This window comes from Pseudopodoces humilis, chromosome 20 (assembly GCF_049639895.1).
Source record: "Pseudopodoces humilis isolate 2021_Gansu_Grassland_sample_001 chromosome 20, ASM4963989v1, whole genome shotgun sequence".
NCBI lineage: Eukaryota > Metazoa > Chordata > Aves > Passeriformes > Paridae > Pseudopodoces > Pseudopodoces humilis.
Window position 1 is genome coordinate 745859 of NC_142219.1, and position 22178 is coordinate 768036.

The window sequence follows — 22178 nt, forward strand, 5'->3', positions numbered from 1 at the left end:
TCCCCAAGATAAATTAACATCTGTGAAATAAGACACTTCTAAATGTATGCTAATGGCCTAAATGTTTCCATATTCAATTAAGTAATAAGTCCCGAGTTGGCAATATCATCCCAAAACATTCATTTACCAAGAGAAGGCTCTGCTGGGACAGCACAGGCACCATAATGAACTGATGTGGGCAGTAAGACATGATAATGCCTACTTCAGAGGGAATTACCACTTTCATAATGCAATTTACAACAAGAATTTACTTGTTAGAAGAGTTTCTTCCCTCTTCATTATGACAGTGTAATTATGACTCCAGTGGCTTGGAATAATTTTGAGAGGAGTGAGTTACCAAAGCTTTTGTACTGAGTGTTCTCAGGCACTTTGAATAGAGGAGCAAGGGCTGTTCTCTGATCATTAATAATCACGGTGAAGTTCACACAGGCCAGCAGCTGATCTCATCCTCCTTCACCGTGTCCCACCTACCATGGACTTAAAGTGGTTTTCTTTCTTGCTGTGTACTATTATTTATCAGCTTGAGTTTAGAAGATCAGCCCAGTTGAACACTCAGGAGCTGTGCTGCAGTGTTCCAGATGTTGATTTGCAGCTGCAGGGTGCAGCCAGTGTCCCCTGGAGGCCTGGCCAGTGTGTGGCACCGGCTGTGTCCTTGTGTCCCTCTGAGTGCAGTGCTGGCCCCTGGGAGCACCCTGGGGATTGTACAGCCGCCTCTTCAGAGCACTGGAATTCCTTCCAGAACTCCATGGAGGTGGAGGACACTTCCAGTGCCTACTCAAAGCCACAAGCAATTTATAAAGTCATTGTCTAGCTGACAGTCCTTGGCTTCAGCCTCTGAACTGGGAGGAGTACATTTGAGTGTGGAAATAATCCTTGGTGTTCTGTGCCCCCTCTGCTTGTGCTGAGGTTTTTGTCTGTGTTTTCAGACCAGCCAGGCACTACTGGAGTAACTGCTGTGAATAGACTCAATGTTTGTTTGTTTGTTTTTCTTCCTCCATTCTCTTAGTAAAAGCTTGCAGAGATTGCTCTGGCCTTGTCAAGCAAGTGCCTGGCTGTAATGTGCTTTTTCATTTCTCTGAGAGGCACCGAGAGATTGACTGTACATTTGTTACTTAAGATGGTATTGGCAAAATCTTTTTCAATTATGGCAGACTTCTCATCTTCGCAGTGTGGCAGATGTGGCTGTGCCTGGAGGCTGAGCTGGATGTGCTGGAGCCTGGGAAGATGGCTCAGCTGAACCAGAGCTCAACTCTGCTGGGGCACTGGTTTCCATCTCCCGTGGAGCAGGACCCTGCTCTTCTGCTGCCCCTGCAGGACCAGGGCTCAGGAATCTGTGCACATCACTCTGTGTGTGTGTCTGCAGTGCCACAGGACCAGGGCTCAGGAATCTGTGCACATCACTGTGTGTGTGTGTCTGCAGTGCCACAGGACCAGGGCTCAGGAATCTGTGCACATCACTCTGTGTGTGTCTGCAGTGCCACAGGACCAGGGCTCAGGAATTTGTGCACATCACTGTGTGTGTGTCCATGGGAGGCTGCAGTACCATAGGGACCAGGGCCACCTCCTGTGCCTCTGCCTGAAAAACAACCCCAAACCAAACAAACTGCATCTATGAAGGGTAAAATTCATTCATAGAGGTGCTGAGAAGAAATTTCAGCAGTTGAAGATGATGTTCTTTGGAGGACTGTATGAATATGCTGCTAAATGTGCCAGGAAAGTTTGGAAAAACTAGAAATTAATAGTATGTGGTTATCTGATGATTTGTATTCCTTAAAACTGAGTAAATGCTAAGGCAGAAAGCATAGATAGAAAGGACTTTTGCACTTAAGAGATTGATTTTATCTTTAGGTTTCTTAGTATTTTACAAAATATCTGGCTGATTTTGCAGTGAAGTGAGCTGAAGCAGGAAAGTGAGGCTGAGTTTCGCAGTGTCCAGGAGAGCTGATGGTTTCCCTTCAGTGGCAGCAGGGTTAGCTCAGCCCTGGCAGGATGAACACTGCCAGCTCCTGACACAGGGCACACACTACAGGGCAGCAGAGAGGAGTTTTTTCTCCTTTTGTCATTTAATAGACTCTCTGCTCTGTTTGCCCTCTGAGGGAGCCAACAGATTTAATATCCAATTTCTCTATCTGCTATCAGAATGCAAATGTGATGGCAGATGAATATACTTTCAAGAATACTTAACCTAATGGGCATGTAAAGGCTGGTAATTATCAGTTGTTTGTCTGCTGGTGTGTAATGGCTTTCAGCGCCAGGCTCGACACACGCTGGGATCCTGGCAGGGCCAGGCCAGATTCCAGAGGAAACCAACACAAATAGCAACATCCTCATTGCTTTTGTTCCATTTCCAGTGCCCTGCGAGCACCTAGCGGAATAACAGGTTAATAATCGAAATTAGCATTTATCCCACCTTCAACGTGTAGCAGCACTGACAGGTTTTTATCCACTCTCTGTGTATATATATTATATATATATACATATATTTATATATATAAATATATATCCATATATATTTAGATATAAATATATATTTAGATATATTTAGATATCTATATATTTAGATATTGATATACTTAGATATATTTAGATATCTATATATATTTAGTTTTTTTATATTTAGATATATTTATGTATATTTATATATAAATATATATGTAGATATATTTGTATATATTTATATGTATAAATGTAAATATATATTTGTATATATTTTTATATTTAGATATATATATTTATATATATTTTTATATATTTTTATATAAATATTTTTGTTATATATATTTATATATATTATACAGTGCTACCCAGGCAGGAGTGCTGGCAGAACAGAGAGAGGGGATTCCAGCTGCAGCCTCTGCCCCTCCCAAGCTCCATCTTGTATGGAAAAGAAGCAAACAAGAAAAATCGCTCAAAGCTCGTTACCCTTGAATTTGACAATGATGATAAAAGAAGCTCATGGGCCATGGACAGAGAAAATAGAAGTTGTGCCATTTGCTCCCTCCCTGTGGCACACTGAAGGCAGTGGGAGCAATAAACTCTGGTGGCCTGAGCTGGACTGGGAGCGAGCACAGCAGTCTGGGCTGGATTTCACAGTCCATGCTCTCATTTAGAGAATGGAGACACTTCTGGGGTCTGCAGTGTTCCACCCAGGGCTGAGTGAGTCTGAGAGCCCAGAAATTCCTCCCTGCCCTGCAAAATACAAAAGGCAAGTGAGAGCCATCAGTGCAGGGGAGCCTTGGCAGTGGGGGTGTCCCAGGGAATGATCCTCACTGCTGCAGGAGCCCCCTGAGCTCCATCTGGGGCTTTCTGTGCACTGCAAGGGGGCTTCACCTTGTCTAAAAGGAGCTACAGAGTCTAACTGAGCCCAGAAATGGAACTCCCCATCACCCTGTTCAAAGTTAGGAGCAGTAATCATGGATTTTTCAATTGAGCAATGTAAAGTTAAAAATGCACTGCAAAATGTGTTTTAAAGGCTTTATTTTCTAAGTGATTAGCTCTCGTTAAATCTGTGTGGCACCATGTGATCAGTAACAAGCCCAGCTCTATTAGAATACTCTTATTTATGACTGACCAATATAGACTCAGCTGTCATCACTTCATTCTTACAATCTGTTTTCTAAATAAAATCACAACTTAACCATATGCTTGACAGAATTATGTAGCAGCTTTAGTGTGTTTATTTTTCACTCTGCTGTATACATGAGTCCACACTGGGTTTGAAAGTCTGTTCTTTATTGCTGTTGTAAACTCAGCTGGGCCATTCATGCCCCGTGGGTATTTGGAGAAGAGGCACTCAGAGTCACATTTGTCCAAGGATGCTGCAGGGGAGGCAGCATTCAAAATCCTTGAGAGATGCATTGCCCTTCCTTCACAACAATTATACTTTAAAGGGTTGAGATTTAGAGAAGATTGTTTGATGTACCCGTCTCTTTTTCCCTCCTCTTATTGGCAATCAATATTTCTTACAGGATGAAACAGGAGCAAGTTGTTCAGATGTTGGGCTTTGGTTTGGCCAGCATAGAAACAGAGGCTGGGTCCCTGTGCCACAGTCATTTAATCTGTGGAGAATGTTATCAGCTGATTGGGGCAATTAAAACCTGGCCAGTTTCCCTACAGAGCTCAGCAAGCGACCACTAACTCTTGGTGCTTCCTAGGGAAAGGATGGCTTGCACTCAAAAACCAGATATAAACAGCGAGGAGACAAACGTGTATATTTCAATGGCATTAACTGGGCCTTCAGCACACGTCAGAATTGCTCTGTGTTCTTTGGAGCTGAACACTGAAGCTGTGAAGCCAAAAGAAGCGATGGGCTCAAACGCAGTCGGGGAGGGGCAGGCGGTGCTGCAGGCAGGTGGGGAATGGCACTGGGTGTGTGCCAGGTGTGCACACCTTGCACATGAGCGGCTGAGCACAGGCACGGTGATGGGGCTGGCACCTGGGTGCACTTTGCTTGGGTTGGGGCTTGCAGTTGGTTTTTTCTCTCTAATTCACAGCTAACGCTTCCAGAGTGTTCTCCAGCTCCTCCTGCTCTGCAGCCAGATCCAGCTGTGCACGGTGCTGTGTTCTCTGGGTGGAGAGCAGCTCCTGGAGCTGCTTCTCAGTGAAGGGGCCACGAGCTGATAGCTCTGCTGGGCAGAGCCAGCATCTGCAGGAAGTGAGGAACTGGATACACACAGCCTTTTCTTCTCACTATGTCAATATGTCTTTTTAAAATGAGAAGTATTTTCAAGTATTTCAAAATGATTTAGAAAAATGTATGAATGTGTACCCTGTTTGACAGAGTTGGAAAGTGTTACCAACAATAGCACTCTTCTCAGAATTACAGTCTGCAATATGAACCTCAACAACAAATCAGGCTAAGGTGATCAAATACATCCCAGTAGCACAAATAAATACAGTACCAGAGATCCTTGGAATCCCCCAAAAGCACCTACTTCTGTGTCAGAATTCAATTAGTCACATTGCTGCTGTTTGTATTCTGATATTAATACATGGGGCCTTTGAAGCACAACTCTAGAGTTCTTCTACTCAGTGATAGGGAATTTAAAAACAGGTGTATGAAGGGAAAGATTAATTTGGTGAAGTGACAATAATTCCAGAATAATAAAATGTTTATCCATAATAGATGGAGTGCCATCTCCTCTGTTCCTTTGTGTACACTGCCTTTTATCTTATGTAAATGACGAAGCACCTTGTGCTGTCAGAAGTCGTACTTATCATTACTGAGCACTAATTAGTAACTACACGGCCAAGTCCTGTTAGTAATGATCTGGTAACAAGGCAGGCAGGATTGGACAAGGGTTGGAACAGGTCCTGTTCAGCTGCAGCAGCACAGGGAAACCCCAGAGCACCCTGTGCCTCAGGAGAGGGGAGCTGCAGGGGATGGGGCAGGCTGTGTGAGCAGGAGAGCTCAGCTACAGCAAAACACAGCTTTGGGTTCCTGCAGAGAGTTCTGGGCACCTTTAGTCCCTTGAGAAAGGTAATGGGTGTGGTGCCTCTCAGAGTTTAAAAATAAAGGGTGCCTCTTTTATATATTTTTATATATTTATATATATAATTTCCGTGGCAAATTTTTAAGATCAGTTATAAACCTCTGGTTTTAAGAAGATTTATTAAATTGTTCAGAAGTTTTATGAAAACAAAGTATGTTCCGGGAGTAATATGGCTTATTTTGAGATCTATTATGGATGCTAAAAGTGTTCCCAACCTTGAATAAATCAGTTCACATCTTTTTTAACTACCTGTCTAGGAATCCTGAACTGAGAAATAGACAGAACAAATAATTTATTGTGCAGACCAGGAGCAAATATGCATATTACACCCTTTGATTAACAAACACATCGTGCTGAGTAAAGCCACCTGTTTATAACAGCTTTGCAGCATTCTCCAGTGTCTCAAAATCAACTTCTGAGTGGGGCACCTGAGCTGTCCTGAGTGAAATGCAGGGGCACCTTTGCAGTCCAGCGCTCTCCAGTCCTGTTCTTCCAGTCCTGGAGCTGATTTGGGCAGGTGCTGTTTTCACATCAGCTCCCAGGTGTTTGAAGAAGCTCCCGTTTGTGTCAGTGGCAACAGCCAAAATCTCTGATAGGAATCCTAAGTCAGAGAGAAATTGATGGACTGAGAAAGCCTTTGGTTATAAATAAATGTCTTTGTTGGGTGAATGCTAAGAGGAAAAGAGCAGGAAGGAGAGACAGATGATGATCAAGGACTGGAGACAGAGTGGGGAGCTCCTCAGGAACAGAAATGAGAATGAGGCTTGCAGATTTCTGGGCAGGGAAGAACATGCAAAAGTGGGAATTTTCTGTGTTTAGGGAGATGGGATTTGGATAGTCCCCAAAAAACTACAAAGGAATGCATTACAAACTTGAGGATTGGTATCAAATGGAATAAACCTCATGGGAGCAGGGATCCCATCTAATCCAAGGCTTTTGTGTGCCAGGACGAGAGACCTGCAGGTAGCCAATCTGCTTCTGGGCATGGTCTCACCCAGTCCTCTGGGATTGCTTTTCCAGGGTGACACAGATCATTTCTTCTTTCTGCAAATACTTCTTTTCAGGAAGCAGCATAGAAGTGCCCTTTTCCTCAGAGCCTGCCTGGCACCCTGGTTTCCATCCCGGTCACTTCCTCAGCACGGGACGTGACAAAGTGATGCCAGTTCCTCTCTCGCTCTCCCAAAAGCAAGTGCTGGCACTGCTCCAGGAACGGGGCACACTGTTCTCCTCCTGTTCCAGCTGAGGGGAAGCTCTCTGCTGCCATGCCATCAACACCATCAGGAGAGCAGGGTGAGGTGCAGGAATTCCAGCACTCTCAAACCTTCTCCCTGTAACGGTTGGCTTAGTGAGAGCTCATCCGTGACCTTTGGAAATTCAGGATCCTGAAGCGTCTTTGCTTTCAAAGTGGCTTCACAGAACATGAAACTTGTAAGAAGAACATTTAAAGTATCTTGCTGGAATTAATTCTGAGCTGACTTATTCCCAATTTCATTCAAATCAGACAGTGCAGATGAGAGCTGGCAATTTGCATAGACACAGTAATTTGGAGAGGGTGTGCAGAAGAGCTTTTTCAAATCCACATGGAGTTCATGTCCTCAGTCTGAGCATGGGTAAAATCTAGGAAATTCTGAATCCTAAGTATTCTTTTTTTCCCTTCGGACTCTCTTGTTTGCTCAAGTCCAATTTTTCAGAACCAAAATATCCTATTATGTCATGGGCTAAATAGGCACACTTTGCAGCTGTGGTGGGAAATGAATGAACATTTGAAAATGTGACTCTCCCATATTGTCATTAGTTTGAGTATGTGCTGCAAATAACATTTTGAAGACCAGGTTTCCTTTTGACTTTGAAAGAGACAAATGAATTATTGAAATAATGAGTTGAAGTCTTATTTTAAATTGCATTCTGTTTCTTGAAGTGGTATTTTGCTATAAATTTCAGTTTTGTCTAATGTTGCATTTAGCCATCTTTGGTTTTCAGCAGGTAATAGTCTTCTCTTACATCAGCACTATCAGTAGCAGCTTCAGTTTTAATTAATTCCCTGTTCTGAGCAGAGCACATCTCAAGGCAGTGCCATGGCACTGATCAGTCAGTGCAGAAGCAGATCTGATGATGCCTCTGATGAGCAGTCTCACACGCCCTGACCCACTTTGAGACTTCAGTCTAACTTTGCTTCAAGGACAAACTTAATGAACATTTGACTTCAGGTAATTCATTCCAACTGCACCCACCAGAGCTGCTGATTCAGGCAGGATTTCCTACCAGCCCTGCCTGGTGTTGGATTCTCCAGTGCTGTCCATGGCTTCTCCTCCCTTCAGAGAGGATTTCCAGGGCAGGTGGGATGAAAGTTAATCAGTGCAGAGCGTCCACACGTACAGTGATGGCTCTGTCAGAAACTCAGCTTCCTACAGGGAAGGTCTTCAAATTAGCCTTCAGGAGGGTCTGTCACATTCATTTTTTTCTACTTTTCTTTTTCAGTGTGTACCATTTTAGTAAATCTCCTCTAGCAGTCACTCCCAGACTACCAGGCGGGTATTTTCGGAAGAGGAAAAATTTCTTTATTTAGCAGAAAACCTTGGGGCTGATTTACTGCCCTTTGTACCTCCAGCCCTGCTGCTGCAGATAACCCTTCATGGCTCTGTCCCGTGCAGGGGATGGTGCTGTGTGCCAGGTCTGACCCAGGTGTGTGTGCCAGGTCTGGCCCAGGTGTGTGTGCCAGGTCTGACCCAGGTGTGTGTGCCAGGTCTGACCCAGGTGTGCCAGGTCTGGCCCAGGTGTGTGTGCCAGGTCTGACCCAGGTGTGTGTGCCAGGTCTGACCCAGGTGTGCCAGGTCTGGCCCAGGTGTGTGTGCCAGGTCTGACCCAGGTGTGTGTGCCAGGTCTGACCCAGGTGTGTGTGCCAGGTCTGACCCAGGTGTGCCAGGTCTGACCCAGGTGTGCCAGGTCTGGCCCAGGTGTGTGTGCCAGGTCTGACCCAGGTGTGTGTGCCAGGTCTGACCCAGGTGTGCCAGGTCTGACCCAGGTGTGCCCAGCCTGACCCAGGTGTGTGTGCCAGGTCTGACCCAGGTGTGCTCCTCTGCTCTCACCCCCAGAGCAAGGGGCTCCCAAAACACAGTGCATGAGGTGGCAGGAAAAGCCTCTCCAAAGGAAGCTGCTCCCACACTCCCCACCCCTGTGGACTGAACAGAGCAGGATGTGAGTGCTGGATTTAAGCTGGTTTTCCCCAAATTAGCCCCGTTAGAACAAGTAGATCTCAAAGATGTTTTCAATATTAGTAAATAGGGATTCCTAAAACACATTAGGAGGTTTTTGTCACTGAGACACGGCTGAATTAGAAGCTTTGCCATGGATTTTATACAATCCTAATGGACTGTAATCCTTGTAATACGACAGGTTTGTGACTGAGATTACTAAAATATTTATCCCTGGCATCTTTTCTTTTTAATACATTTGTTTTCTCTCTCTTAAGTGAAAGCAATACATTGACAGCAAACTAGAGGTATTTCACCAGCAGCCAACAAGAAAGGTTGGGGGTTTTGAATAACATTTATTACACTGTGTTTTCTGTATTTCCTGACAAAGACAGTTCCAAGAGAACCTTTGTAGCCACATAGAGGAGGCAGACGCTTGTTTTTTTCAGTTTAGAACAGTCTGTGCTTAAACATCTTTGTTCTCCCAGCCCCACACTGACTTCTGCAGCTCTGCATTGTCACCTCGGGGTCCCCAGCCCGGGGCTCTTTGTCCCCACCCCAGCATTCTGATGAAGAACAGATTTCAATCTAGATTTAAACACTCCAGTGAGTTGTCAGTCCCTCCCCCAGCCCCTTCCAGGGCTGCTGGTTTTTGTGGCTGGTTTTGCTCTTTGCTGGGAGCACGTGTGTCATGTCATCAGCAGTTTGCTGGCATGGGGCTGTGATGACAGGGGCTGTTGTTTAATTAGTGTCTCTCTAAAGTGCCTGGAGCTGGGACTGCTGTTCAAAGGGCTCTGATGCACACAGAGCCCCCTTTGGTGTGGGGCTTCAAAGGGAGCTCCCTTGGAAAGAATCAGCGTGCAAAGCACTCCAAAGTGCTCATTTCACTGAGAACTGTGAAACAAACACACACACATTTCACTCAGGACTGTGGGCTGAACTCTTCCCTGCCCTGTTTGTTGATTCATCCTGTACCTCTCTGAGATTTGGGAACGAAACAGCGATTTTCAGAGCGAGAGCACTATGCGCACATTTTGTGCAGGAGACGCTCCAGCTGGGAAAATGTTCTTTGTGAGGCAGATGTCTGCCTTTCCCCTGTCTTAAACTCATTAAAAACCCCAAACCCACTCAGTCTAAAGGTGAGAGTGCTGTCAGTGACCACATCAGTGCACTGTGAGCTTCTGTGCTATCAACTCAGCTTTGTGGGTTTTTCAGTACCATGAGTTTTAACCCAGTTATCAAAATCCCAGCAGGTTTGTGTTGTGCCAGCCCCAACAGCCTGTGATGTGGCTCTGGGTCACAGGGATGGGCTGGGGCTTCTGCAGGGGCTGATGAGAGCAGAGCAGACTTTGTGTCTCAAAGCTGTGAAGACAAATCCTCAGCCCATGGCTCAGAAGGGAGACGGGCGTTCACAGAGCTCTCTGCTGCTGCTGGCATCTCATTTGGGAAAGTGGGGTTTTAATGGGTGATGCTCAGTCACACCCAGGGCTTGCTGGGGGATTTTTCTCTCTTAAGCATTCCCAGTATCCCTGGAATGCAAACACCGGTGCTCAGGGGGGCTCTGCTCTGCCCTCACTGCTGTGCTTCAGCTCCTGGCTCAGAGCACTCAGCTCTGATGGGTTCATTCCCAGTTAAGCTAAAGCAGAAGCTGTGGTCCCTGAGCGCCCTTGGGCAGCTAAAGGAGCAGAGCCAAGGGCTGAAATGCTGAAATGCAGGGTCTTTTTGAACACAGATTCTGGCCATCAATCTCTCAGACCCCCATGAGCAGCTTGGAGTTTGTGAGTGCACATCCACTTGGCCAGGGCACGGGAGTTCATTAACCAGGGCAGCTCTGAGCCAACAGCTGCTGGCATTTCTCTGGGTCTCAGTGATGCCTTAATCCCTGGGGAGGTTCAGTTCCTCCTTCCCGTACCCATCCAGGTCTCCCAAGCTGTAAAATCCCGTGGCTCACTTGGAATTTAAAGAATGAGGGGAAAGTCAGTGTTTGATAAATTCACTATTTAAGTTCTTTTTCTCTGGGCTTCTTTTCTGCTGTTTTTCTCTCCCCATCGTGGTTTCTTCAGCCTCGTGTTTCATCACTTCATCTTCCAGCCATTGTGGTGATGTTTCAGCTGCCTGCTAAAACAGCTTTTATTCTCCAGTGGATTTTGTCCTACCAGCTGGCAGCCAGGGATACAACCTTTTTCCTCTCAAAAAAAAGCTGTCTATTGGTCACTTCTTCCTGGGGAATTTTAAAAAGTAGCAAATGGTTTAGAGTTTTAATGTTTTTGGCTGATTGCTACTGGGCTTTTGCTGCAGGAGTAAAAAAAATGTCAGTCCTTGCCACAAGTAGCATTCCTCATGTCTGCTCATTAAAACTTTTAAAACCCTCTGTTTTCAATAGAACAAATTGCTGCCTAAAATTTTGATGCATTAAAGCTGGTGTCCAAGGCTACAAGGTTTTAATACAAAAGAACAGAAGAATTCCTGTGCACTTGCATTGGTGCTCAGTCCATGTTTCAAGTTCCCATATTCTGTTTTGTGGTGTTCACTGAGCACTGAGGGAGGACAGGGGGGATTCTCTCACCCCTCTGAGTCCCACAGGAGGGTCCTCAGAGCAATTGTGTGCTGGACTCCTCATCCTTCTTACACTGAAATGCACAAACAGAATAAAGCAGTCCAAGGATATGCATGGAGCTGGAGGCTGAGAGGAGATGGAGTTATTATTTTTCAGGATTTATATGTGGAGAGGATTACTGGTTGTCTTTGTGTTCCTGCACAGTGGCTGTGTCTGGGAAAGTGATCAACAGAGAGGGTTTTGTGCTACTCCAAGTGATCTCTTCTGCTTGTTTGGATCAGCCAAGCCTTTTCCTATGGCTCTTCCAAGATTAAAATCATAACCATAACTGCTCAGCCCTGCACTGGAGTTAACTGCTGCAGCTGGATGCTGACAACACTGCGTGTGCCCTACATTAAGGGCACAGGATAATTGTGAGCAGTGTCATTTTTGTATTAATTGAACTCCCTTCTGCATCAGTGGCTTCACTCAGCTGCTGGGCTTTGCCTGCAGCAGAACTCCTTGCTGCTATTTAGCAAATGTTGCTTTGGTGGCCACTCGTGCAGATGACAGAGAGGTGGTTAAATGTGGCACTATAGAGCTATAGTGTTCAGCCTGCATTTTATGTATAGAACAAGAATTCCCATTTGAATTGCTCAGTGAATATCTCTTCCATGCCAACAGCAGCTCTTTGGAGCAATGCACGCTTTTTTCTCCATTGAAGAATCTGTAGCCTTTATTTATCCACTTCCTTTCCATTCTCTTTACTGAGGTGCTGTAAACCTGAAGTAATGTCATCAGGAATCAGTGGAGCTGCTCCCAGGAGGGACCAAGCGCCTTTGCAGAAAAGGCTTTGCAGGATTTTTACAGCAGACTGTTCCATGGATTTCTGTCTCTCAGATGTTTGAACATCTGACATGCATGTCATTGAGTGAAGGACAAGCACAACACACGGGGATTTTTACAGGGTTTTTACAGTTTTGGCCAAGCTAATGGAATGGTCCAGTGTCTGTCAGTGGCTCCTGTGTCACCTCCTGGAGGGAGCTGCTCACAGCAGTGGATGAGAGAATTCCTGTGAGAGAGAACTAAGCGTTCACAATTTCTGTGATGTCCAGAAGATGATTTTATCTGCAGCTGTGAGAAGTTGCTAGGGAACAGAGCTAGCCCGTTTTTGCTGATGGCTCCTCATTAGTGCTGTGGAGCAATGTTCCTCCTGCTCTCAGTGATGCTGCTGCCTCATTCTGCATTGGGATGTGACTTGGAAATACCTCAGAGCTGTCCTGCTGCTGGAGTTTGAAATGAACTTTTAGTAAAGAAGGTTTTTCAGGTAACCAGCAGTGCTGGGAGTTCCTGGGGTCACCATGTGGGGGGCTGAGCCTGCCCTGGGAGGAACATTGTGCTCACAGGGCATGTGATGGCTTCAGTACCTCCAGCAGAGAACAGGAACGTTTTTGGAGGTTCTTGGTGTTGTCTGTGGCTGCTGATAGAGCTTAGGCTCAGCTAGAAGCACTTGCTTTAAGATGCACACTCCTCACTGAGCATCAGGCAGCTGGGGGAGTTGGGGTGGTGGCTGCTTGATGAGTCAAAATTCCTCTAGTTTTAATTGCTAGCAACATCTCTCCTTCCAGTCTTGTGCAAAGGTCATTGGCCAGGTCATGGCTCTGAAGGAGTATCTGCATCCCTCAGAAAACTGCCTTTTCGTGTGGCCTCAAAACAAGAGGCCCTGTTCCAGGCACTGCTTTTCAGGTAAAACCAAAGACTTGCTTTGACCAACCCCATTGCTTCTTGGTCCATATAGAGAACATAAAGGTCTATTCCTATTCCTGCAGCTTTTTGGAAGACTTGTGGTGCACAATTCACCAGTTTTTTCTTCCTTTTTCTGTGTTCAATGTTCTCAGCCAATTCAAGTGAGTTACAAGAATTCCCCCACTTGTTGCTTTCCCTCTCAGCAGAGATGTATATACGTACACATAAACACAGAGAAGTGTCCTACAGCTCTTTGGAAATGTTCTGTTATCGTGGGCTCTGCTCCATCTGCTCTGGAGGACTGGGTAATCCATCAGTGCTGTCCTCTCGTGGGCTGCAGGGTTCTCTGGGGCTGTCCAACACCAGCTTCACTCCCTGCTGGCTGTGCTGTGCTGGCTGTTTCAGAATGTGTTTTTCACCTGTGAGATGGGGCAGATGGCACTTTGTTTTCCCTGCACAGAGTGCCCAGTACTGTGCTTTATTTTTCCTGTCTTTTCTTAAATCTAAGTCTAATTTTAAAAAATTGCTGGTTGCACAAGCTGTGCTGTTAGCAGCTTTGCTGCTGTTTGGCCAGCAATAAAAGGGATGTGCTGCATTGTTTGCTTTCTCACAAGCAATTTAGAAAGATTTCAGACCCTACATAATATTTTTTGCATTTATTTTGGAAACTGTGCTTTGAAGCAGTCCACGGGGCTCCCAACCACTTTAAATCAGCAGGCAGCACTATTTATCTTTGCCTCTCATTTTTGTAAGCAAACACCTTCCTGCACAGCCTTGAATGCAGAAATGGTTTGCTGAGCTCTGGTTGTTTGTAGTGCCCAGAGCTCTGTCCTGCAGGGGAAGGTGCTGGGGAGAGCACCTTCCTCCTCCTCCTCCTCCTCCTCCTCCTGCCTGGGGCACCCAGAGCAGCCCAGGGGTGCAGGAGGGGCCCTGGCCAGGTTGTGGGTTTGTAGAAAACCTGTTCCTGACTTTTCTGGCACCTTGGGAGTGCCAGGATGGCTCTGCTGGGGCCCTGGGGGCACAGGGTGCTGTTCTCACCTTGAGTGCCTCTGGAGCTCTGCTTCCTGAGCTGCACTCTAATTCAGGGTCTTTCTGAACAAAGATGGAATTCTGCTTCCCACTGAGGATGTGGCCGTCTCATGCCTTGTGTGCTGAGTAAATAGAGGTCAGAGCTGCCAACTCTGTATTTGTTTCTGTTTTAAATTGATTTGTATGCATCCTTTCCATTTGGCTCTCCAGAGACTTGTGTGTTTTACATCTTGCAGAACATGTTTTTAACAAGGACTCTGTTTGACAGGAATAAAATCTGAATGTATTTCATGTGTGCAGCTATCTGTACCTGTGTGCATGCACACAAACTTCAACCACAACAATTTTTGGCAGCCCATGAGATACACGACAGACAAATCTATTTTATTTAACTCCTGGTATGCACAATTCAACTTCTGAAGCATAAATAGGTCTTGTGCCCTTTCACTAATTAAATTTCATTATAAATCCACCTGGGCTATGTTTGGTACTATCTCTGTTTGAGTGACAGTGGCTTGGTGTCTGTGTGGAATGGCTTTTCCTCCTGAAATGTTAATTAGGTGGAGAATGTGTTATGCTTTGGAAAAGCTGCATTGCAAACCCATAGATAAACAGATTGATTTAATTTTAATCTGCTTTCATGGTGATGCATAATGATAGCTGGTTTCTGTCTCACAGGGCTGAAAACCACAGACCTTAATAAGAGTTTGTGGGTATATCATACAGCTTTAAATAGCTTCTGTTGTGCTAGACCGCTCTCCATAAATTATTCTAACTCCATCAGCATCTCAGGGACTCCCCATTCTCTTCTGCTGTGGATTTTCAATCAGTGGAACTATTAGTGTAATCTGAAGAAACTTCGAGGTATCTTCTCTGAAAACAACTGACAACACTGGTTTGTACATCAAGTATTCAGTGGGGAGAGCAGAACCAAAAAAAGCCTTGCAGAAGCCAGCTCTGCAGATTAAATCACAGCATCCAAATCCTACCTTTCATAAGCCATGCCAAAATTAATTATGGAATTAAAGCCAGACATTCAGATGGTTGGTATGAAGTGTCTTACTGCATGGCCTGGTTTTTGTGATCTGCCTTTCCTGCTGAACTGAGGAGGGTGTAATTCACTTCAGCCAGCTCTACAACAGTTGGTTTAAATTAAAGCTTCTTCCATTGAAAGAGTTTCAACTTTAAAGGTTTGTTCCTGATGAGGAAATAATTTTGGGGTTTAATGGTCTAAATTTCTTCAGGGGTTCCTGGTGGATACTGATCCAGAAAGCCTCTGTACTCTTGGTTTGCATGTGCTCACAGCAAATATGCCTTAAGTCTATCAAAAATGGGCTGAGTTTCTGTTTTCTCAATGACAGACACGTTGTATTTTTGACTGATGTTCAAAGAACCTCTTTCAGGCTCAGATTCTGTCCTATATTAGCTTCAGCTGTAAAAAGCAATGAAACTGCAGAGGGAGGCAAAAGAAGAGTGTGACCTTAGAGTGCATAAATTTAGCATCTCCCTGTGCTGTACATAAAACTGGAAATGGAAATGCTGGGAACACAAATTGCAGGCAGCCCTCCTTGTGCTGTGGAATGGGTAATTTGGTCTGATCCACTGAGGGCTTCTCGAATGGGAATGGATTTTGGCCCCAGGATGGGTTTTCAGGGAGACTGGAAGCACAAAGGGCTGGCTGTACACTGGATTACCTCTGGGTTTTGTTTTCACTGTGGGTCTTGGCTTCCTGCTTCACCCTCTCACTGTTGTGAAGTCTGGTGAGCTCTGACATTCCTCATTCCCATTCCAGTGCTGCTCATGAGCTTACCAGCTTCTCTGGCAATCAAACCTGTCTATCCCATATTGCCTCCAGTTCTGGTACTCCACAGTTCAAGAGAAACTCTGTCCTGAAGTAAAACCAGAACATTTGTTGGTGTTTTCCACTGTTTGTGATATTTTTGTGCATTTGAATAAGATTCTTTGAGCAGAGAGGCCTCAGGGAGGGGAGGAGGTTGTGTGCAGGCAGTGAAACATCAGGACGTAAATGTCAGAGCGAAGTGTTCTGGTATCAAAACGGCCTCATTTAAGCAACATACAGCTCCAGAATGACCTCAGATCCTGCAGAGATGTCTGCATTTAATGTACTCCCAGCGTTAACAGGGATCATTCTGCACTTACTTGCCAGCAAGAGACGGCTCCCAGGGAATTCCGTGCGTGCATCCACAGCTTAGTCATACCACAATTGCTGTCTTCATTTTGTGTCCCACGGTAGCATCTGGCCCCACACCACCTGATTTTCAAGCATGACATTTAATTCTGGTCTTCAGAAAGACCCTGAGGAGGTTTGCCAGCTCCTGCTTGGTGCCTGGAGGGTGGCTGGTTTTGCCCTTCAGCCCTTCCAGGCTCAGGGAGTACAGACAAGATGTTTCCAGCTCCAATATGCCCTTGGATGAAGAGGGGATGTCACTGGAAGGAGCCTGTGTGAGGAGCAGCCCATGGGCTTGTCCTCAGCAGAAATGGGCTCAGGGCAGTGAGAGATGTTGGGCATTTTCAGGGGAGGGCTGGGAATGCCTGCAGGGATTTGTGCAGGGACTCCAATCAGTGCGTTTGACTTTCCAGAGAGTAAGAATTGGCCTGATTGCTTTGTTTTATGCAAAGAAGCTGTGGTCAGCTCCATTTCTGCTCACATTTTGCTTGTGCCTCTCCCCACCCCTGCTGGCAGGAGGAGGTGGATATTGGCAAAGGGAAGGCTGCCACCCTGACTGCTCTGCTCGCTCTCCATCGCTGGCTTCAGGTCAGGCTCTGGGCAGGAAGATAAACAGAAATAGAAACCCCTTGTAGTTATTTGTGAAATGCTTTGGGGAGATGATGCAGTGACAAGGCAAACTCAGAGGCCACTGTGATGTCTGGAAGGTGCCTAGGAGCTCTCTAAATGCCCCCTCTGCACACAATTTATCTGCCACCTTCTCGTCGCCACTGGTGACAAGATGACAAGCAGCGGTAGCAGGGTGTTAACAGCCTCCCTTTTCTTTCTCTCCTTTGATGTTGAAAGTAGCTCTTTCTCAGAAGGACCATGAAAGGTTCCCACAGATCTGTGCCCGGAGCACTTACAGTAATGAAAAACTAACTTCAATGTCACGGGTCTAAAGCATCTTTATTTAGAGCTGTTTAGGGGTCGGATTGCGTGTTTCTTTGCACTCTGTTGGAAAGGGGGGGATGTGTGATACTTGTGTGCTGCAGGCAGGGCATGGGGGCAGTGACAAACGGAGCAGCCTGGGCAGGGTGTCCAGCCTGGGCAGGGTGTCCAGCCTGGGCAGGGTGTCCAGCCTGGGCAGGGTGTCCAGCCTGGGCAGGGTGTCCAGCCTGGGCAGGGTGTGCTGTGTCCTGTGTCCTGTGTCCAGTCTGGGCAGGGTGTGCTGTGCCCTGCACATCCCTGGCTCTAATGTCCTGTCTGTCCCCAGGGCAGTGTGTGTGTGTGACCTGTGCCTGTCCCCAGGGCAGTGTGAGCCCTGCCTGTCCCCAGGGCAGTGTGTGAGCCCTGCCTGTCCCCAGGGCAGTGTGTGAGCCCTGCCTGTCCCCAGGGTTTTCCAGCAGGCAGCTGTTGCAGTTTCCCAGCCCTGTAGTGACAATTTCTCAGGGATTTGCAGCCCCCAATAAGGGCCCGGCTGAAAGCTAAGCACTAACTGGCTGTAAACTGCAGAGACAGGGAGATGCTAAACCAGACACCTTGATAAGTGAGAGGGGATGTTGCCTGCATTTTAATTGGAGTCGCAGCCTCTTCCATCACTAGAGTAAACACAGTGTTTAGTGGGTCATGGGGTAGAATTGGGAATCGCTATCTTTATGCACTTAGGTAATGCATTTCCTTGATTCCAGTTGTGATGTATTGATTCTGGGAGTTCCTTCTGTGGTTTTTTTTCTGCTTCTCCCTTCTCTCGATTTGCACCCTGTCAGCACTGAGGAGTTTTCATGGATTGTGGACTCCCAGGGGCTTTGCTTGCCGTGATTGATTTGGTGCGAGGGGTGAGTGATGTGGGAGCAGTGATCCAGAGGTAAATACAGCAAGGTGTTCAGCTGGATGGGCTCCTTGTTAGAAAAGAAACAGCAACCCCAAACCAGCCACCATTCAAACACTTCTGACCTTCCTTTCCTCCTGTCCACAAAACAAACTGCCCAAAGTGATGGGCACAGAGCACTGCAAGGACTCCACTCGCTGCAGCCCAGCAAGTAACTGAGGGAAAATAGATGGGAAAGCTTTGCCATGTGGGTTTTGGTGTGCTGCTGCTGAGAGATGCTGGGCTGAAGGGAGATGCTGACTGAGGGAAGATAGATGGGAAAGCTTTGCCATGCAGGTTTTGGTGTGCTGCTGCTGAGAGATGCTGGGCTGAAGGAGAGGCTGCCTGGCGAGCAGCTCAGGGCCCATCCTTGTGTCCCAGGGCCAGCAGGGAGGCGAGAGAGCCCCAGTGCTCTCACCTCAGGTGTCTTCAGCTTCATCTGTTGGCAGAAAGCACCTTCTGTGGTTAGCAACCTCCTTTCAGCAGCCTCCTGTCACCCAGGTCACTCCTTGGTAATTGCAAAGTGCTGCTGTAAATGGAGAGAGGAAATTGCTGCAATTGCCCAACAGTGGAAAACACAGCACTGAGACTTACTGGGGAAAACATTTCCTGGGATGAGGAATTGAAGTTTCTATGCTAATTATAGAAGTATATTAATCTGATTTCTAAAAACGAGTTCCTAACCTCTAACTGTGTAGAAAACAGCAAACTTGTATTACTGTTTTCAGTAAAACGGGATTGGAGCATTCACAGATGACTAAATGAGACCTTATCTCTTCAGAGACATCCATAGACTGCATTTACCCCAAGGATCTGCATTTGTTTTGAAGCATTAAAAATCAGTACAGGATGGCAGTTTGTCGTTGGATAAAGTTTGTCAAGGATAAACAAACTCAGCTTGTCCTACTGGTTTTGTGTCCATTTTTCTGGCTCAACCTCCTCTCCCTGGTATTCAAAGGAGTCCAGATAGAAAATAAGAGGATGTCATCAGCTTTGTGCTTGTACACTTATTTTGCTACAGTTTTTAAAGTTTAGTTTAGTTTAGTTTTTAGCTTTAACTGACTGAGAAATTTAAATACAAGTGAGAATTTTTTTCGATTTTCAGTGTATATCTGTTTGCTGAGCAGTCCTGAGACCCTGCCCAGTTTTTGAATTGCAGTACAGCTGCTGCAGTGTGCCAGCTGAGCAAGGTAGACCCTGCTATGGTCTAAGGCAGTTTTTCTTGATTCCATGCCGGTTTTGTTAATAAAATGTGTAAAAGCTGAGCTGCTGTAGTCAACACAGTGCATTGCTCCAGAGCTGGGCCAAGCAGACAGCTCCAGGCTGTGGGAGATGAGAGCAGCTCCTCACTCGTGGCTGGCAGCAGCTCGGACTGGGACTGGAGCTGGAGATCAGCTGCATCCAGGCTGGGACTGCATCCCACAGGGACAGCTGCAGGCTGGGGATGAGCTCCTCAGCATCAGCCAGGTGAACTCACGGGACCCAGCCTCCTGAGCCTCCCTGTGTCCCTGCTCTGAGCTGGGGGCCAGCAGTTCTCCTTCCCTGTGGAGGAGCAGGGAGGCAGGAGCAGGTGCCAGTCCCCAGGAATGGCTAAAGACACGTGCTGAGAAATGTCTCACCCCGATTGTGTGTCCTTTCTGTACCTCCTTTCTGTACCTCCCTCTCTGAGACATCAGGAATGTAGTTCAATTCCCTCTCCTTTGCCCACTGATCTCTTGTCCTGAGGGATGTCTGCTCCAGCAGCAGTGTCTGCACCTGCTTAAAATTCATTTTGTGAAATTAGCATAGGAGAATTTGCACAAAAATTGGCAGGCTCCGTGTATTTATTCTTCCAGGTGTGCTGAGGAAATTGCAGCCACTGCTATTGAGTTAGTGCTGGAAGAAAGGAGAGATAATCCTTTTTGTTCAAGACAGTTGAAGAAATCCTTTGGCTTTTTATTTTGAAAACATCTGTGTGGATCTTGTCCTTCTAAGGTTTCCTGAGCAATTTCATGTGGGGGCAGAGCTGTTTCAGTGCTGTTTGCATCTCTGTGTGGCAGCAGCTGCTCACACAAAAACCTCACGTACCTTTTTGGGGTTTCTGCCCAGAACTCAGGACTTGCAGTGGCACTGAATGCATTTTGTGTATGAGATTTTAAGCAAATATAATGAAACTGTCATTTCCTGACACCTCACAGATGAGCCTTGACCACAGTGGACTTCTTGTAAACACATTCAGGAACCAGCAGTTAACATCACCCAGGACTCCTGGTTCAGTCATTTGGCCAACATTAGATTTATACCCGTGGGGTAATTCAGTAGTGCCCTGAGGTACAGGTTCACTGAGAGACAGAATTCAAGAATGCCACACCTGAAAAGAGGAATTAAAACAGATATTTGAGAGATATATGCATCTCTCTCCGTGTAAAGTCCCTCTTCTCCACTTGTGGTTAATAACTTTTAGTTTTAATTCTGGTTATTCTTTTAACATGCAGCTCCAGAAGTATCATGCTAGCACATGAGGGTTAGAAGGGACCTCTCAACAGGAGCCAGTCTAGTTTGCTTTTCCTGTTGTTTAACCTCTCATCCACGGAAACAGAGCTCCAGAGAAATCTGTTGCTTCAGGAAAAAATAAGAATTTTTAAAAATAGCCATTTTTAAGTTCAGAGCTGACAGGACAATTAAGCCCAACAGCATTAAAAGAAAATGTTGTGGGCTCAAAAATATGATGAAAATAAGAGCCAAGATAAGGACTGTCATCTTTGAGTAATCCAGAGAGGGAGGAAAGGGTAGATTTTGCTTGTAATGAGGCCTAGCAATGGCTCTTGACTGCAGCACCCAACTCCCTTTGTTTTACACCAGAAATGGTACTTTCTGCTCCAGTACAATAACTGGGAGCCAGGAGAGAGCATTACCTGGCCAGTGGTGCCCACAGTGTGGGTAAGGGAAGAGGGGAGCGAGGAACCTGCTCCAGAACACACACACAATGTAGCTATGACTAAAGCTGTAATTACCATTAGTTCAATCACATTTCTGTCTTGATAGAATTCCTTCAAAATCTGAAAGTCTTAATTAATTCTCTCATCTCCTTCCCTTGTCCTGCTGTTGAACTCCTAATGAGTGGTGGCATTTTCTGTGGGGCAGCAATGAGAACACGATGAAGAAACAAGGAATAAATGGAGCTGACATTTGCTATCTAATTGGGGAAATATCTTCTTGCTCTCCTAGGGCGAAGGTGAAGAGAGGTGTGAACGTTTTCAGCGTGAGAGCCAGCAGCCCCTACCTGTGGGACATCAGGGAGAGTGTGGATTATACTGGGAAATCTGCACCAGCTGTTGTGCTTTGCCAGAGGAAATCTGCTGCTGAGAACAGGTAGGTCACGTCCAGCAGCCTTGCTGTTCAGAACTAATGGCTGTTTGTCCATTGCAAAGCATTTGAATGGTTTTAATACATTTTCCTGTAGCGCTTGAGGAAATGCCTTTGGGAAAGCTGTGGCTCTTTGTTTTGTGCTGCATTGCTCCATTACTGCATTTTGTACTGCATTACTCAGTCCTAGTGCTCAGAGGAAGTAAATACTAGCAGGAAATACTGTACTCACAAATTATTTAGAAGAACTTGTTTCCTGTCTTTGAAGTTGATTGTGGCTAGTTTAACTTTCTTCAAATTATTTGGTGCCAGACATTTCAGTAGGGGGGGTCTTTATCTGGCTGTTTGTGGTGGATTTTTTTGGTTTGGTTTATTAATTGGGGTTTTCTTGGTGAGTTGGGTCCTTTTGTTTGTTTCTTGGTTTTGTTTTGGTCATTTGTGACTGGATGATGATGATGATGTTGATGGTGAGATTTATATGAATTTTTGATCTGTGGAAGGAAATAGATTTTCTGTTTTCCATTCCCATACTACAACATTGATCTGTCTTAAAATGCCTTCATCTAGCAGGAAAATGTTCCTTTTTTAATCACAGCTATTTGTTTCATGAATACATTTTTATATAACGTGCTGCTCATTCATTGCTTCTGGAACTGCACATTTATAAGGACCTGACTGCATTTGCTTTGTGGTTGGCACTGCTGTTAGAAAACTTCCCACATTACACGTGGGATTCACGTGTGAAATTTCAAAATCTAAAAGGACTTATTATGTGGTTTATGGCATTTAAGTAGATACCTTC

General features: G+C 45.8%; 1 protein-coding gene across 7 annotated transcripts in view; it reads left to right on the forward strand.

Moving 5' to 3' along the window:
- Positions 1-22178, forward strand: part of TMEM132D (transmembrane protein 132D) — a 184191-nt gene that overhangs the window by 48787 nt on the left and 113226 nt on the right. For all 7 annotated transcript variants that reach the window (XR_015774226.1, XM_088065080.1, XM_088065084.1 and 4 more), the window contains exon 3: positions 21239-21382. Coding sequence is in view for 6 of the 7 variants with exons in the window: in XM_088065080.1 (XP_087921206.1) it covers positions 21239-21382 (144 nt within the window). In the remaining variant the exon portion in view is untranslated. The remainder of the gene's footprint in view (positions 1-21238; positions 21383-22178) is intronic.